General features: G+C 44.1%; 2 protein-coding genes across 3 annotated transcripts; one reads left to right on the top strand and one right to left on the bottom strand.

The window, feature by feature from the left end:
* Positions 1-11,203, top strand: slc25a24 (solute carrier family 25 member 24). 2 transcript variants are annotated; one of them, XM_070908458.1, is made up of 10 exons: positions 1-414; positions 2,437-2,563; positions 2,672-2,759; positions 4,569-4,680; positions 7,119-7,277; positions 7,482-7,634; positions 7,777-7,884; positions 8,686-8,853; positions 9,004-9,154; positions 9,942-11,203. In XM_070908458.1, exons 1-10 carry the CDS (start codon positions 235-237, stop codon positions 10,121-10,123), a joined length of 1,428 nt encoding a protein of 475 aa, XP_070764559.1. In that variant the 5' UTR covers positions 1-234; the 3' UTR covers positions 10,124-11,203. The 2 variants fall into 2 exon arrangements, with proteins under 2 accessions (XP_070764559.1, XP_070764558.1); XM_070908457.1 differs by having other exon boundaries at positions 116-408.
* On the bottom strand, positions 11,185-13,516 carry LOC139287437 (transmembrane protein 69-like). Its single transcript, XM_070908460.1, has 3 exons — positions 13,440-13,516; positions 13,142-13,186; positions 11,185-13,028 (listed from the first exon to the last, which is right to left on the bottom strand). Exons 2-3 carry the CDS (start codon positions 13,184-13,186, stop codon positions 12,267-12,269), a joined length of 807 nt encoding a protein of 268 aa, XP_070764561.1. The 5' UTR covers positions 13,440-13,516; the 3' UTR covers positions 11,185-12,266.
* Positions 13,517-15,891: the final 2,375 nt, after the last annotated feature.

Raw genomic sequence — 15,891 nt, 5'->3', positions numbered from 1 at the left:
CAACCTACCTCATCCGCAAACAGCCTCTCTACACCGAGTTACTGGGACTTTACTGCGACTCCCCCCCTCTCTCTGAAATCACACGGGAATCTTCCGACTGCCCCCGAACCAGAAGTGCCGTCCACAGGACTCGCTTTCTTTGCCCGTTTTTATTGTTGTTGTTGTTGTTGTTGTTGTTGTTGTTCGTCCGTGCGGAGCTTGACAGGCCAAGACTCTCCGTTCTTCGGTTCAACAATGTATCAAGTCGTGAGGAAGCTGTTTCTCACGGACTGCCGGTGCGCCGAAGACGCGTCTGCAGCGTACGAAGATCTGTTCGCCAAGCTGGACGCCAACAAGGATGGCAAAGTGGACGTGTCCGAGCTGAGGGCGGGCCTGGCCGCTATGGGCATCAAAACTGGGAAAGGAGCAGCTCAGGTACAGGATACACAGTACACAGCACACACGGAGGCCCTGCAGGGGGAGAAAGTACTCACAAATACTTCATGTAGTACTGCACTCCTGAAGGAACTTGGCAGGCTGCGGCATTAACCCGAAGTAACCCTATCTCTAAATTACAGGCCTCAGGGAGAGTAATTAAGTGTATTAACCTTCTCCTAAGTACAGTTTTGAGAGAACTGGTACTTTATTGTTTGTTTTACTTCAGGACTGCAAGCTGACAAGTATTACCATCATTGGTTCTTCTGTCGATTTGTGCTTTTGGTTGATCGATTCATCGTTTATTCCATAAAATGTCAGGCAGTGGTTAAAAGGGCCTGAGATGACATCTTCAGGTGTCTTGTTCGGTCCAACCAGCGGCCCAAAACCTTCAGACATTCAGTCTGAACAGAGAGAGAGAGGCAGCAGGTCCAAACATCTGAGATGTCGGAATCAGTAAATACTGGCCCCTTGTCATGATTTCAGTTCCATGTTAGCGTAAAGGTTTCGGTTCAAAGTTCATTCTTGACTTTGGGTTGTTTCCAAAGAATGCACTTTGGAACTTTGAACCTGAACCTCTCACCACAAGGTCCATTTGGAAGCTGCTCTGGAGCCCTCGATCACATATCGTCACTGTGAGATTTAGCATGCCACCCTTCATTATATATCCAATTTCACTTTCTCCAACTTCCAGGATTTTCACTGGTGCAGTAAAATTTTGAATGCAGGACTTTCTTCTGAGCGGGGGGGATGAAGGAGCCGTGTTTGGCCCTCCCTAATTGCCAACGTTGAGATGCCCTGAAGCAAAGCGCCCAACCCCAAATTGCTGCATAGTGTCTGTTCACTGTCAGACCAGACGGTGGTGAATCTGGAGTATTTTATCCACCTGTGATGGGCCTAATCCCAAATTGAAACCCCAACTCTGGTCCTAAATCTTGATGATGGTGCCCAGGAAATGTCACACGTCCCCTCCCCCCCCCCCCCCCCCCCCATCTTACATCAACAAATCACCTGGAGCACACGTTTATCTCAACGATCTGGCTTCTCTAGAAATCTGGTTTCTCCACAAAAAACAACAGCATTCTCAGGCAGGTAGAGAGCCGCAGGGTGGGTGAAGACAAGGTGCACCGGGACGCCTCTGAAAAGCGTCTCAAAGTTCAAACTGCCGGTGCAGGTGAGCTTTTTATTGTGGGCTGCGACTTTGAGAGGAAGGTCCCACCTTTGCTGATCAAACAGTCTCGCATTCCTCACGCTCATCAGCGAGCCCGGTAGCTTTGAAAGTTCGAGTCAGGAAAAGAGGTCGCTGCTGTGTGTGTGACCAGGAGTTGTAAAACAGGAGCTCCCCCCCCCCCCCCCCCCCCCAATCCATGCAGGTGGATGTGATAATGATATGATAAAGAGGTAATAAACATGCGAGCTGGCTGCTTTTCAAACTGCCTCCTTCGGCCAAGTGGTGTCCTCAATTCAGCACAACAATTCATCTCTTCATCTTACCCTTTGCTATAATTTGGACAGAGATGCTATTTAAGTCAGATTGTTTTATTAATTTCCATGTGGATTACACCTATCTGCATGGCTTGGATCACCCTTGAGCTTTGAAACTGTTCAATAGTAACATTGAGGCTCAGGTTTCAGCTTCTGAGGAACTGACCTTGAATCGTCATGTGCACCCGCAGTGTAGCACGACAACTGAACGAAATTCTCTCTCGATCTAGGACGATCCCTTTACAAACAGGGATAGTTTTCCGTCACCATAAAAAGTGATCAAATTCAGATGTAAATGGATGAAGGCAAAGCTGGAAATATTAAAGATTGACGGACAGCATAGACCATGAAAGGGTAAGAAAATGACAGATAGTTTGACCAATTAAAGGACGGCTCTTCATGCTGCAGAATCAAGCAGCATGAAGAGGAGGTGGCAGACTTACTTCTAAAAACCTCCCCCACCGTCCAGTGAGGAGGTCAGACGCCCAGCGGCCATTGCTAATATTCTGTGGGGGGTTTTTTTTTTTTTTTTTTCAGAAAATAGTTTCCTCTGGGGACCAAGACAAAGATGACGGGCTCGACTTCAGCGAGTTCTCCAAGTATCTAAAGGAGCACGAGAAGAAGTTACGACTGACCTTCAAGAGCCTGGACAAAAACAATGACGGTATGGTGTAATGACCACACCGAACGACAAGTAATTGTGACGTGTAATAGTAATAATCTATCATGTTAGTGGCAGAGAATTTACTGTGTCCCCCCCCCCCCCCAACAGGTCGAGTAGACTTTCTGGAGATAAAGCAATCACTTGCCGATCTGGGACTGGACATCAGCAAAGAGGAGGCGCAGAAGATCCTTCAAAGGTATTTCTGCTCTCTTATTTGCAGCTGCTGTCGACTTAGGAAGGCCACTCTGCAGCACTTGGTGTGCTCTCAAGAGTCGGCCGAGGGTTAGACGTACTTATTTCTGGAAGAAGGGCTCGTGAGAATAATGCGTTCCTCTTACTTGTGGACGCGAGCAGCACCCTCACGGACTCGCACTGAAAGTGAAAGAGAGATGTCAAAGGTGGGGACCAGTGTGAGGGGACTGATAACCAGTTCAGTCTGTATTCTGGCTCGGAGGCGGGCTGATGGCGCATGATAAAGAGCTGGTGGTCTGAGTGCGCAAACATGTAGGAATAAGATCATCAATGGGGGAGTTTTCTCTTAGGCTTGGTTAAAAAGGAAGTGGCCAGTAAACTCGCTTCAGCTGGCTTTGGTTAAGAATCATGTACGTTTTGTATAAAGTATCTTCCGAGTGAATATGTAAAATGTAGTATAAGAGAAAATGATTACCACCATGAACATTGTCAGAGCTTAGGACCCAAAAGGCACACACACACATATAAATGTGGTGGTGTGTGGAAGTGAAGGGCTGTAAGTATTATAGCATTGTGAAAGAACTGCCTATTATGGCTTAGTGGCTTCATTCGTACGCTGTGTGTGTGTGCAAAACCTGTTTGAAATGAACGCCGAGTTGGACCCTGTTCAAAACCTTGCTCCGCTTCGAGACAGGTTTTATATGCAGTGAGCTCTCTCGACGCGTTCGTGTGTTTGCATATCCGAAAAAGTTTGAAGCAACAGGAGCGCGCCCGGCGGTGGGACCTCGAAAGGGAAGTAAAGCAGGATGTGCGTGACTGTGACTCAGACAGGGAGATTTGAAAACCGCCGAGAGTCATTGAGTGCTTCAGAGGAAGGAAATATAATGTAAGATGAGCACCGAGGAAATCAAAATATACACCAATAAGCTCAGGAATATATCCAGTCTTTTGTCCACTTATATATATATTCTGTATTCTATATTCAATCTTTATGACTTGTGACCTAATTCTTGTTTGCATGCTCCCTCTCCACTGTCTGTTGCCATTAGGCAAATATCTCTCTCTCTCTCTCTCTCTCTCTCTCTCTCTCTGTCTCTCTCTCTGTCTCTCTCTCTGTCTCTCTCTCTCTCTCTCTCTCTCTGTCTCTCTCTGTCTCTCTCTCTGACTGAGCAGAAGTAAGGAGGTACTTAATGAGTCTAAAAAGAATAATAAATCAGCATACTTTCCCATCCAGTCGTTTTTCTTTGGTGGAGGGCTCGATTATATGACGTAGGGTACAGGATAAATTGTGACTTTTGTCTTGATAAATCCAGTGCTAATTATTTAAAAAAACTAATTATTTCTTATTTCAGACACTTTGTTTATTAAAATTTGCTAAATTTGTCCTGGTGCCTAAGAGTTTGGTCCCCAGTTTACGTCCAGCTAAAGGCCTTTCTGTTTCACGTCATCCCCCGTCTCTCTCGCCCCCCCTCAGTTCCTGCCAGCTCTCGTCTACATTTTATCTAACAAGGCAGAAATGGCCCCAAAAAAAAAAATATTGAGGAATGAATAAAACATTCATACGTGTGATTTATTGTCTGGCCCTTGTTGGCAGTGTTTGCTTTTGTGCTTCCAGTAGGTGTCCCCCAGTTGTCTCCCTTCAACACCAAAATACAAAACCAACCATTTAATGCAAATGGGGGAAAAAAAAAAAGAAAAAAAAAGTCATGCCTAGCCAATGTGATCCTGTAAGTCCCAGTTACTTGATTCTTAATGGATAAAACTGACGTAAGATTTAAGATAATTGTCATTGTCTTCTGTGCTCGTTGTACAGTATCGATGTGGACGGCACCATGACTGTGGACTGGAATGAATGGAGGGAGCATTTCCTGTTTAACCCAGCCACCAACCTGCAGGAGATTATCCGCTACTGGAAGCACTCCACGGTAAGGAGGAGGGCATGACTCAGTAACTGCACTGTCAGTGTCCATATGTTAGTGTGTGTGTGTGTGTGTGTGTGTGTGTGAGGGAGAGCACAGAGACCATAATGATGGATTTATTATAGTCAACATGGTTATACACAGACCAAAATTATTGCCACTTAAGACCAAAGATGGCATCAGGAAATGATTTTAGTATCAGTGTAAGTTTTGATTAATGATAGAAATAACGTTTTCAGTTTTCATGGTGTGGACCAACTTTAAAGCTGAGTATTTTTAACGTATTGTTAGTGTCCCTTTCTGGTTTGATGAGGTTACCATGAATGAATAGATGTTAGTTTCCAGTTTAAGAGAGAGTAGCATGTTGCGTCTTCATTTCGGCCTGGCGCCGAGGCCGGCCTGAGCAGGTCGAGGATGCTCCCACACAGAAGGCGAAATCACTCGAGACTTGGGGGCGAAACAGTCAGCTGTCCAACTTGTGCCTCCAACGTCCTTTTGACCGTCTCAGACCTCACTCTGAGAACGAGATGCGCTGAAGGGGAAAGTTGTGAATGAGAGTTGACGGCCGATGCCGGATTTGGTCGAGGACCTTGGCAACAGGTCGGCTCCTCTACGTCAACAGACGGGACTCATTCACTTCCTGAGACGGGGGGGGGGGGGGGGGGGGGGGGGCATGAAGAGTGACAAACTTTTCTTGGAAACAGAGATTGTTTAGAGGTGGCAAGAAGCAATATTGCACGAGTCAGTTCATTTATCACAACGTAGAGGGAGACTGCTACCGCCGTAATTGAGAGCCCTCTGGTCCGGTTCTAGAGATTGAGTCTTAACTGTTGACGAACGTCAGTAGCGAACGCAGTATTTCATTACTATTGTCCAAGTGTAGAAATATGCTGTGACTTGTACTACGGTTGCATGCTAGAGACACAGCCAGCTCCAGTCACTGGCTAATCCCTGACGTTTGCTGCCTCTGTTCACTGGCACAACCTCAGAGGTCAAGTAAACCTGTGGCTGCTAAACTGAGGCAGAGATGAGCTAATTTCAGTCCGACCTACAGGAGGATTAGCCCGCCAGTGGGATTGTGACAGGATCGATGAGGGAGGACGCGAGTCTAGAACAGGACAGGACAGGAGAGAGAGAGAGAGAGAGAGAGAGGCAGCTGAGATGAGGCGCCGGTGGTAACATCTACGGCAGCGGGAGCTTCCCACCATCTCCAGTGTTCACGCCGATGGTTACCTGGAGACCTGCAGACCTTCGATATCTGACAGTCAGAATTGCCTAAGAGGATCCTGATCAGTGTGAGAATTGGCGTTCAGGAGACTCCATTGTACTGGATCAGCAGCTTTATCAAGGGCTGGAGATGGCCATGGCTCTGCTGCAGCCTCAGCAGCAGCAACAACAGAATAACTGGTTTTTCATCGACTTTGAAGACGACGGGGTGATCTATGAGGTGGATGTGGACATGGTAGGTTCGTGTGTTCAGTCCAGGTTGGCCCTGGTCGTGAGTGAAACCTTGGTCGTCTTCATGGTGGAGGCCCTTTGATACGCCAGCAGTTTTAGCCTCTAACAGATACTGACTTTTGGTATCAGCATGTACAGTACAAAAGCCAAAGATGTGTTTACAAACAGTGTTGCCATAATGTGCTTTGTCCACCAGAGAGCGCTCACAAGCTTGTTTTTTTTTTTTAACTGTAAAACCACTCAGTACATATCTTGGTCACGGTTCTGTTTTATCCAAAAATTGAGGGCGTCGATAGGCTTAGATATTGTTATTGACACACGTTCATGTTGTTTTTGTGCTGCGTCTAAATGAGGACGGCAAGCTGTAGCAGTCGCCTCAAAGTGTTTTATTTGAGGTTTGACTGGGAAGACTTACCATTATGTTACTATAAATGAATCACTGGTTTCAATACAAGCCTTCATATCACACGTTGATTTGTTTTTTTGTTTTTTTGTCCATATGAGATTGCTGCAGCCGTAAGTGACACAGAACTGAAATTTCCCATTTGATGTTACCGAAACAGCCGGTTAGATAAAGTGGCGTGCCACGATGTAATTGATCTCGCAGCATGGAGCTGAGGTTATGTAACATTTTGGAAAGGACGCGGCGTTTGTCTGGTCCTGTCAGGCATTAACCTCGAGGTGAAGCTGGGAGTCGTGTGGTTTTGAAGCTGTGTGAGTCACTTAAAAGGAATCTCAGGAGCAGACTTCATGGGTTTGAAGTGACGTTTGAAATGACACAAAGCTCTAGCGGAAGTTCAGATTCCCACGGATCTGGTCAATTTGAGAGTGTGTAGGGCCTTGAGAAGTTTACGCTTTGGTTTGAATCTGAATTTGAAGAACTCTCTCTTCCTTTTAGCTCCTGTTTCGAAACTAAACACGGTTTCACACAGCACTTGAAATGTGTCTTTGACTGTGATGTAATTCAATATTGTGCGGGCGTGTAGGTGCTGGACATTGGTGACAGCCTCGCCATCCCAGACGAGTTCACGGAGGAGGAGAAGACGACCGGGATATGGTGGAAGCAGCTGTCAGCGGGCGCCATGGCGGGCGCCGTGTCCCGCACGGGAACCGCCCCGCTGGACAGGATGAAGGTGTTCATGCAGGTGTGTCAAAACTTGGACATTTCATGGGATGTCTGTCATACATACCCCCCCCCCCTCTTTCGGATGTTCTTCCTAAATCACATTTTGAATATTATGTGTACTCCTTAAAGGCCGACGTAACTTTCAGACGCAGCCTTTACTACTACATACATGTATGTGCTTACAATTTCAAGGTGTTTTTATTTTTGTTTGTTTTATTTGCAGGTGCATGCCTCCAAGAGCAACAAAATCAGCCTGGTTGGTGGTTTTAAGCAAATGGTAAAAGAAGGAGGCTTGACGTCTCTGTGGAGAGGAAACGGTATCAACGTACTGAAGATTGCCCCTGAGACTGCCATCAAGTTCACGGCCTACGAGAATGTACATCCACTATTATTATTATTATTATTATTATTTCACATTACAGATTACATACACCTCACGCCTCTTTGTGCTAGAAACATTCAAACGCCGTATATCGATAGTCTTCATGCAACGCTCCCTTGTCACTGTGTTTCATCAGTATAAGAAGCTGCTGGCCAGTGAACCGGGGAAGATCAAGACCCACGAGAGGTTCATGGCTGGATCGCTGGCCGGAGCCACAGCACAAACCGCCATCTACCCCATGGAGGTGAGCAGAGGTGGAGGCATTTACAGGTGTCATCTGTGTTTGAGCATTAAGAGCGCCATCCGCTTCGAGGACGTGCATTTTCACATACTTACGAGGATGGTAGTCATCCCTGTTGTGATTGGGTCTGCATGAATTGTCCTGTCCTAAGTAATCCCAAATCCAGCCTCTTTCGGTCTAACCTGAGAACGACTTTACAGTCGATAATGCAGATTTCTGTCCTTGATTGTTAAGGTTAAGTGACGATATGTGCATTAATGTTGTCGTTTGTCCCCTATTGTCTTACGTATGTGAAAAGTTGAGGCTAGAAACTTAAAGCTCTTAAGTGACAACATCTCAGAGGACCTTAAGGAACTACAGTATAGGACCGTGATCTTCATCCAAGAGCTGTGTTTTTGAATAGCAAACACTAATCTGCATGTAGGCTTGATGGGTGGCTGTAAAAAGTTTGGTCCATCAAAGTCAGGCTGCGGTAAGTTTCAGATTCAGTCTGGTTACAGTGCACTCCAATACTGACCATTTTTCACGGCTTGAAATGTCCATAAAAACGTCATCAAACCACGACTGCAGCATATTGATGTTTTGAACCTGCTGTGCTGCTCAAACCTTATCTCCGTGAATAAATGTTTGGTAGAGAATTGTGATCCAAAGCGGACTTTCAGCTTAATAAGATGAGTGACGAAGTGGAATAATGTGGAGTAACTACCTCCTTATTGCTGCGCCTCAGCTGCTGGCGGCTACAGAGTCTCAGTAAAAGTGCTGCCTGGGAAAGAACGTCCTCACTGATGATCTTCGTCCCCGCAGGTGATGAAAACCCGCCTCACCCTGAGGAAGACCGGACAGTACTCGGGAATGTTTGACTGTGCCAAGAAAATCCTGAAGAAGGAGGGAGTGAAGGCTTTCTACAAGGGCTACCTTCCTAATATTCTGGGCATCATCCCCTACGCCGGCATAGATCTGGCAGTGTACGAGGTGCGTGGTGATGAATCGTCCTCGTGTGGAAAATGTAGATGCAAAGCTCTACGTCCATATGCAGCATCATCTGTCATTAAAATTCTATACTGATTTTGTGAAATGTGACTCAACTAATGTTCCACACAAACTCTTCCCTGTCCTCACCAGAGCTTGAAGAACCTCTGGTTGTCCCGCTACGCCAAAGACACCGCCAACCCCGGTATTCTGGTGCTACTTGGCTGTGGTACCATGTCCAGCACGTGTGGCCAGCTGGCCAGCTACCCCCTGGCTCTGATCCGCACCAGGATGCAGGCACAAGGTACAGAGAACCAAACCTCATTTAAAATTCTGTCAACTTTCAATTTAGCACTGTTGGCATTTTCCCGGTGCTTCCATAGTCTCACCCAGAGGGACTTACATGAAGCGTAGTAAATCATTTCGAAATCTTTCACAGCTGGTGGATGATTTTCTTCAAAATTAAGAACAATATATAGACAGAAGTAAATCAATTGAGCAGTTAATGTTATATTATTGGTAGAGAAATAACCATTGAAAGGCACATACTGTAGCAAAAGTAAAGATTGAGCAAACATTACATTACAGCAGCTATGATTAAGATTTTTATATTGATAACGCATCGCTTGACTACTTATATGTGCTGCCCAGCACCAAACAACAGTCAAGCAGCAAACAGTTGTCATATCAACTTTATTAGGTGAAAAAGTGTCAATGTTGTGTTTACAGCTTGTTTCTGCTGCCCCCAAGTGGCCAAAACTCAGTTATTGCAGGTTTAATCCAAAGGCTCATGAGTATTTTCTTCTGACAGTGTTTTGGGACAGCAGTCTGGGGTGTGTTTCATTACTGCCCGCATTTATGGGTTCATAAGCTTTGAGAGAAATGATTGTGATTATTAAATGGGGACAAAGACGAATGGGGAAAAAAACTTTTGCATTGCCTGGGTGTTTACTCCTGGACGAATGAGTACTTGTATATTCAGTTAAAGGACTGACGCTGGTATGTTTCCCTTTGTGAATACTCCAGTGGTTTCTTAAAACGTGCAGCTCTTTCACGTTGGTTTTTTTGTCTCCCTTATTTCTTTTTCTCAGCTTCTTTAGAGGGCTCTGAGCAGCTGCCCATGAACCTGATGGTGAAGAAGATTGTGGAAAAGGAAGGCTTCTTTGGACTTTACCGTGGCATCCTGCCCAACTTCATGAAGGTCATACCGGCGGTCAGCATCAGCTACGTGGTGTATGAGTACATGCGGTCCGGCCTGGGTATCCAAAAGTAGGCGGCGGAGAGTGTGAGAGGGTGTGCAGCAATTTGTTTTCAAACTGTCATGTAAAGAACTTGTTTACCTGTAGGTCTCCAAAGTCTGGACTCAAGCTGCTGCAGATGGAGTCACTGTAGAAGTTCTTAAAGTGATTGCAGGACGTTTGCTAAACTGTTGAGCCATTACTAAAAAAAAAATAAATAAAAAGAAAGTTTACAAAATCCTGCTGTACTCACAAAGGGCTCATAATGATGAATAAGACTTCTGCAGTGTTTCCAACTGTGTGTTGTTTGTCCAGCCTGCGTTGCGGATGCACCCACAGATTGAGGTCAGTCTCGGGGGGCCCAGTTTTGGGTCATCTGGCTTTCAGTTGAATCAACCAAAGAGATGGATTTTAAGAATTTCAAAACCAAAAACACTCGTAGAGGGTTATGTTTGACTTCAATACATTTTTTTGTTTGTTTGTTTGTTTGTTGACTTGGGTAGCAATGTTTTTTACATCAGTCATTTTAAAGTATGGGTCCTGTTATATCACTGCACCAGAAATATGTCACATGTTCCTCTAATGTTGGACCAAAAGGCACCTTATTGAACTAATCCAAAAAGTAGAAAACACTTGCTGAAGTGGAATACGATTTTTTTTTTTTTTTGTTCATTTTGTTTGCCATCTTTATATAAAAAAAAAAAAGTAGACAAACATTCACAGACACTCGTTCAGTTTTATGTAGTTTCCCAAAGTGTTGTGCAAGATGTCCCTTGAGAGTGGAGACCTGTTTCACCAAGAAATCTGAGGAAACCTTTGAAGTGCAATACTGTATTTACTCTCCGGTGATTCACATTCTGGCATGCTTGAGACACGGTATGTCCTTCTGGGGACGGATTTCGCCATCACCGCCAGTGTTTTTGGTCTCTTTTATATTGGACATCATTGTTGCACCTTTTCAGCATGTTTGGTGAACAGGGGAGTAATGTGCCTTATGCGTTTGTTCTCAGATATCCGTGGACTTCTCCACCCTCCATCCTTTTCTCGCCTTTCTTTCCAATATTTGGTTAATTAGATGCTGGTGTTTACATAAATAAAAACATTTGAATACAAAAGTGAGACTTTTTTTTTTATTGTATTTTCAGCTTACTATGGTTGAAAGGTATTTGAATTGGAGTGAACACATTTGGTGTTTGTCAGAGGTGTGTGGCACAACGTATGGAGGCAAATAATGAGCCCGTTACGACCTCAAAAGCTCCTAAATTTGAACACTTGCTCTGTAAACCTCGACGTATCCTCCGCAGAGTGCTAGCTTTCACTCGAGCCTCGTCAGTTGTGCCGTTTGATGGTGTGCCGTTTGATGGTGTGCATTTGCCCCCCCCCGAGGGTTTAAGTACAGATTACTCCAGTTTAGATCTTACGTAATACCCCTTTCCCCCAGTGATGTTTAATACTCCTGACTTAAGCTGTCTGATCCTGGCCACGTAAAGGGACGCAGTAACAGCGGCTCTGCTAATTTGTCGAAATTGCTCTAGAGAAAGGACCGAAAGAAAACCCCCCCGCCTGCTTAAAAACTGCAAACTTAACTTGCGTTTCATAATGATTTGGATTCATGAATAATCACTGAAGTCAAGCCCTTTGATATCACAAATGGAAGACCTCCGGTTTTCTTGACTGTTGTTCAGACAAAATGGACACATTTATGACATCAGTTTCTGGCAGCTTGAGACTTTATACTCTAAAATGTTATAAATAGTAAAAGATCAGCTCAAGTAAAACAAAAAAGTGCAAAAGTGCATTTGATATTCATTGAGCAAGACCTTGTTCCACATTTTCAGCCTATTTTGTTCAGTTCTTTTGATGTGTGGCTTGACTCGTAGTGGTCGTGCCAAAGAAGTCAATGACAAAAACTCCTACACAGAGGCTTTAAAGTAAGGGCCTGATGAAGAAAACCAAATGTTAAGAGGAAACATACTGTATGTCCCTCTATGCAAACAGGATTGTGATTTCAATACACCCTGCTTATGAAAGATGAATGCACATTACATCTGTTGTGCTTCTACAGAAGCCGGTTTTGGCGGGATCTATAAACCAGGCAGGACCGTCATTAAGAAACGCGATCACCAAAATAGAAACACGGTGGCTTTTACAGTTTAATATTTTCATACTATTTAAAATTTAAAATAGCTTATTTTCTGGGTATATTCCATTCGCTATGAGCGTACCAACGAGAGAAAAAAACGCCACGATGGTCAGGATGGAGCGCAGGGCTTTGAACCAGCTGGGGTACGTGGGCAGCAGAGACAGATCATAGTGCAGTGAGATTCCAAGTCCCATGATGACCATGGTGGCTGCAGAAACAATGCTGTCGCTCATCACCATGGCCACCCAGGCTAACAGCGAGGGAACCACACTGTTGGCCAGGTTTATCCAGTCAGGTTTGGCCGGGCTGCTCTCAGGAAGAGCGAATCCCCAGCGAGCGCCACCCAGGAAGGACGCAATGGAGGCACCGTAAGCCACCTGAGCATAGGCCAACTCTGGAAAGTAGCTCTCAGTCACAGCCATGAGCAGCGTGGGGGTGACAAAGGGGATCAGCCCTGCAAACCCCAGGTACAGGGCAGGTTTGGGACTTTTCCACAAGTCCTTCATGTCATAGCGCAGCAGATCCAGCTCTCTGGGAGGGGGCTCAAGCTGTGGTCGCTTCTTCATCCTCGCACCAGAAGAGTGGAAATGTTGCTTCCTCGCTAAAAATGAATCAGCATGAGTCTGGGTCCTCTGGAGGAGGACAGCAGGAGGTTTTACTCGTCCGTCGTCCCTTTCTGGAAACGGAAGCCTCGCTGTTGAGGCCACGCAGGTCTGCAGGGATCTGGATCCACCATCAGAAGCTCCGCTCAGGGCTGATGTCCAGCATCCTCGTGGAGGACCTGCCCAATGCCACCCCTAAAAAGACACACACGTTACAATTTAAAATACGTTTTAGTTTAAAAATAATAAATCATTAGAAATATGTGCAAAAGCGCTTTTAAAGCAAGGAAATCACAAATGGCTGTTACCTTCTGGGCTGCTAAGGTGCTTCTTCTCAGTATAACAGAGAGCATCTGATAAAAAATGATCAGGTTAGACAGAGTAGAAACACACAATAAAGGCGGATTCATTCACACAATAAAGGCAGATAAAGAAACCAGGAAAACCAGTCTGTCTTCGCTGTCGCGACTGGGCACCATTGCTGCTTCATACTGTAACGTTACAGGCCGGCTAACAACGTTACTGAGTTAGCTAACAGCGAACGTTCCACTTGGCACTTACTTACAATATGAAACCATATTCCTGAAACACAAACACGATAATTACCTCTGTATCAAGATGACAACCTCATACTACAGACAGTTATTACCCTTGGGGTCAGCCAGTCGGGTGGAAACACGTCGGTACGCGGTTTAATCCTTCCGTGTTCGACCAGGGCCGTCGTTGAACTTCAGTTCCACTAGAATGCGGCGAGTCTCAATAGAAGAAAGCTAGTCTAATAAATTAATAATAATAATATGACAAAAATTGAACTTGCTAAAAAAAAAAAAACGTGTACAGATGTGTGCGCTACTTGTTTTAAACTGGCCGCTTTGGTCTTGTTCTTTTTTTGTTAACATCACTGAAACCACTCAGTCATCGATTAGCAGGACTGATTTCCGAGTGCATCGTTCACTTCGTCAAATTCAAAATAAATTTGATTTAATTTAATTTAAATAAAACTTATTTATACAGAAATGTACCATCTTACAGGCCTGCGGTTTAGTGCAGTTTACCTTGGTACAGTTTTTGTCACCAATAAATCTAAAGGCTAATAGGCTCAAAGTTGAAATAAAAACACAGCATGTATGAATATAAAATAAATAAGCGTTTATGGGGGAATAAATATAATAATATAACAAGAGACAAAGTATAAAGGATATAAATCCTATTCTGAGATTATTTAAATACATGAAAATCGGGTTCTGAGTTTGAAATCCCCCAACATTCCCCTCAGACACCAAAGAGAAAGTCTATATATATATATATATATATATATATATATATATATATATATATATATCCCGTAAATATATATTGATTTAATAAGTTCCTGCATGATTTATTTAAATGGGGCAGTTATTTCAAAGAAATTACTCTCGATGTCAACAACTGCGTCTTCGGGACCTATAAACTCGGGCTCAACACTAAAATAAAGTGTTTTATTTCCCCACATGAATACTGAAATACTGAGGCTATTATGTATTCATTTTGTTAGCCTAAAAGTAATCATAATCACTCTAAAAATATCTGAATAAGTTACCCAGCGCAAGGACATAGAGTGCTATAAATGGGTTGGCATGTTGTTTTAAAATATGATCCATATTCATTTGGACAGGGTCTAAAAATAAACCATTCAGTTACCCCTGAAATCGCCTCTAAATGTGAGTGTTTTCCAGGCATGAAATGCTTAAGGGCAGCAATAGAACAGAAAGAGAAGAGATTTCTGAGTGCTGGAGATACAGTATGTCTGTGAGTTTAGACTAAATAGGTCTGCCACACATAGAACAAGAAGTTTTTCCACCATGCCATTGAGCCTGAAGGCGAAGCCCTTGATTAATCAGTCAAGATATATACGTTCCAGCCCTCATGTATGATCAATAGCTCTGCCACACGACGGAATGAGATGGCAGACTTAAGTAAACAGCTCCTCACAGTGTCTGGGCCCACCCTCAGGGCCAGGGTGAGGAGCTCAGATCATATGGAGGGAGCGCAGAGTAGAACTACTGCTCCTTCAAGTTAAAAGGAGTTAGTCAAGGCAGTTGGAGGAATGCTTGACAGCCCCAGCGGGAGACCTAAATTATGCAGGAGGGATTATGTATAAGTCATTTTTAACAGTTTTATATAATTACACAAAATCTACCACCACACTTGTATGGCCTCTGATATATGTGCATTAGTCTGAGCTCAACCTCCTCCAACCCCTTCTTCTTCTGCAGGTCACCTTTCAGCCTTTCACTTCTCTCCTTTTAATCTATTCTCCTCCCATTGCTATCCAATGCTGTAATTGCTGCTGGCAGATGTTAGTAAAAAATGACTGATTCCGTAGTAAAGCCTGGAAGCACTAACTAAGCATCAGATCAGTCATTCACAGACTTACAGAAAGATATAATTATAGCACATCAGACACGTTAGTGCCTCATGAGAAGGCGTACATATGTAAGTGTCAAGAGAAGTGAAAAAAAAACCCAATGACAGTTACATCCATGCCCACAGTGAGTAAATTTGGCAAAAAAAACAAACAAGTAAACATAGTGTTAACGTTTAACATATTTACCTGTGATACAACCCCCCCCCCCCCCCCCCAATCTTCCAGTAACACTGAGCATTTATTTATTGCATTTTGAAATAAAAGCATTCTGTTTCATTACTTTTGATTCCAATAGCAACCTTTGTCAGTGAGAAGTACAAGTTGTTATTGATGGCGTAGATACAGGACATGCAGGTCCGTCTCTATGACCTTTGAACCCCCATCAGACTCGTGCTTGCAACACCAGAATTCCCAGCAGGGGGGAGTCACGCAACAGAAATATCTGAAGAGAGAAACTCGACGCTTATGAGAGAGGACAATTTATTTCTCTACCTTTGTTTAAGTTTGATTAGATATTAAAATAAAATATATATTTGAAGCAATAGCATCCTGTCCCATGTGATTTTTATACGTACATCAAAAATAGGAACTTTTTAAGTTGATTTGGCTGAATGGGCAACTGATACAAATACATACAGCAGGTGGAAA

The sequence above is a fragment of the Enoplosus armatus genome, chromosome 7 (assembly GCF_043641665.1).
Source record: "Enoplosus armatus isolate fEnoArm2 chromosome 7, fEnoArm2.hap1, whole genome shotgun sequence".
NCBI lineage: Eukaryota > Metazoa > Chordata > Actinopteri > Centrarchiformes > Enoplosidae > Enoplosus > Enoplosus armatus.
The sequence above is the reverse complement of the archived record's forward strand: the minus strand, read 5'-3'. Positions and strand labels throughout refer to the sequence as shown.

Bases quoted from the DNA above. Each gene is read 5' to 3' on its own strand.
- slc25a24 (XM_070908458.1), top strand. From the start codon at position 235: ATGTATCAAGTCGTGAGGAAGCTGTTTCTCACGGACTGCCGGTGCGCC. The intron at 415-2,436 runs GTACAGGATACA...TTTTTTTTTCAG, and splicing joins CTGGGAAAGGAGCAGCTCAG to AAAATAGTTTCCTCTGGGGA. The intron at 2,760-4,568 runs GTATTTCTGCTC...CTCGTTGTACAG, and splicing joins GCGCAGAAGATCCTTCAAAG to TATCGATGTGGACGGCACCA.
- LOC139287437 (XM_070908460.1), bottom strand. From the start codon at position 13,186: ATGCTCTCTGTTATACTGAGAAGAAGCACCTTAGCAGCCCAGAAG. The intron at 13,029-13,141 runs GTAACAGCCATT...GTGTCTTTTTAG, and splicing joins GCACCTTAGCAGCCCAGAAG to GGGTGGCATTGGGCAGGTCC.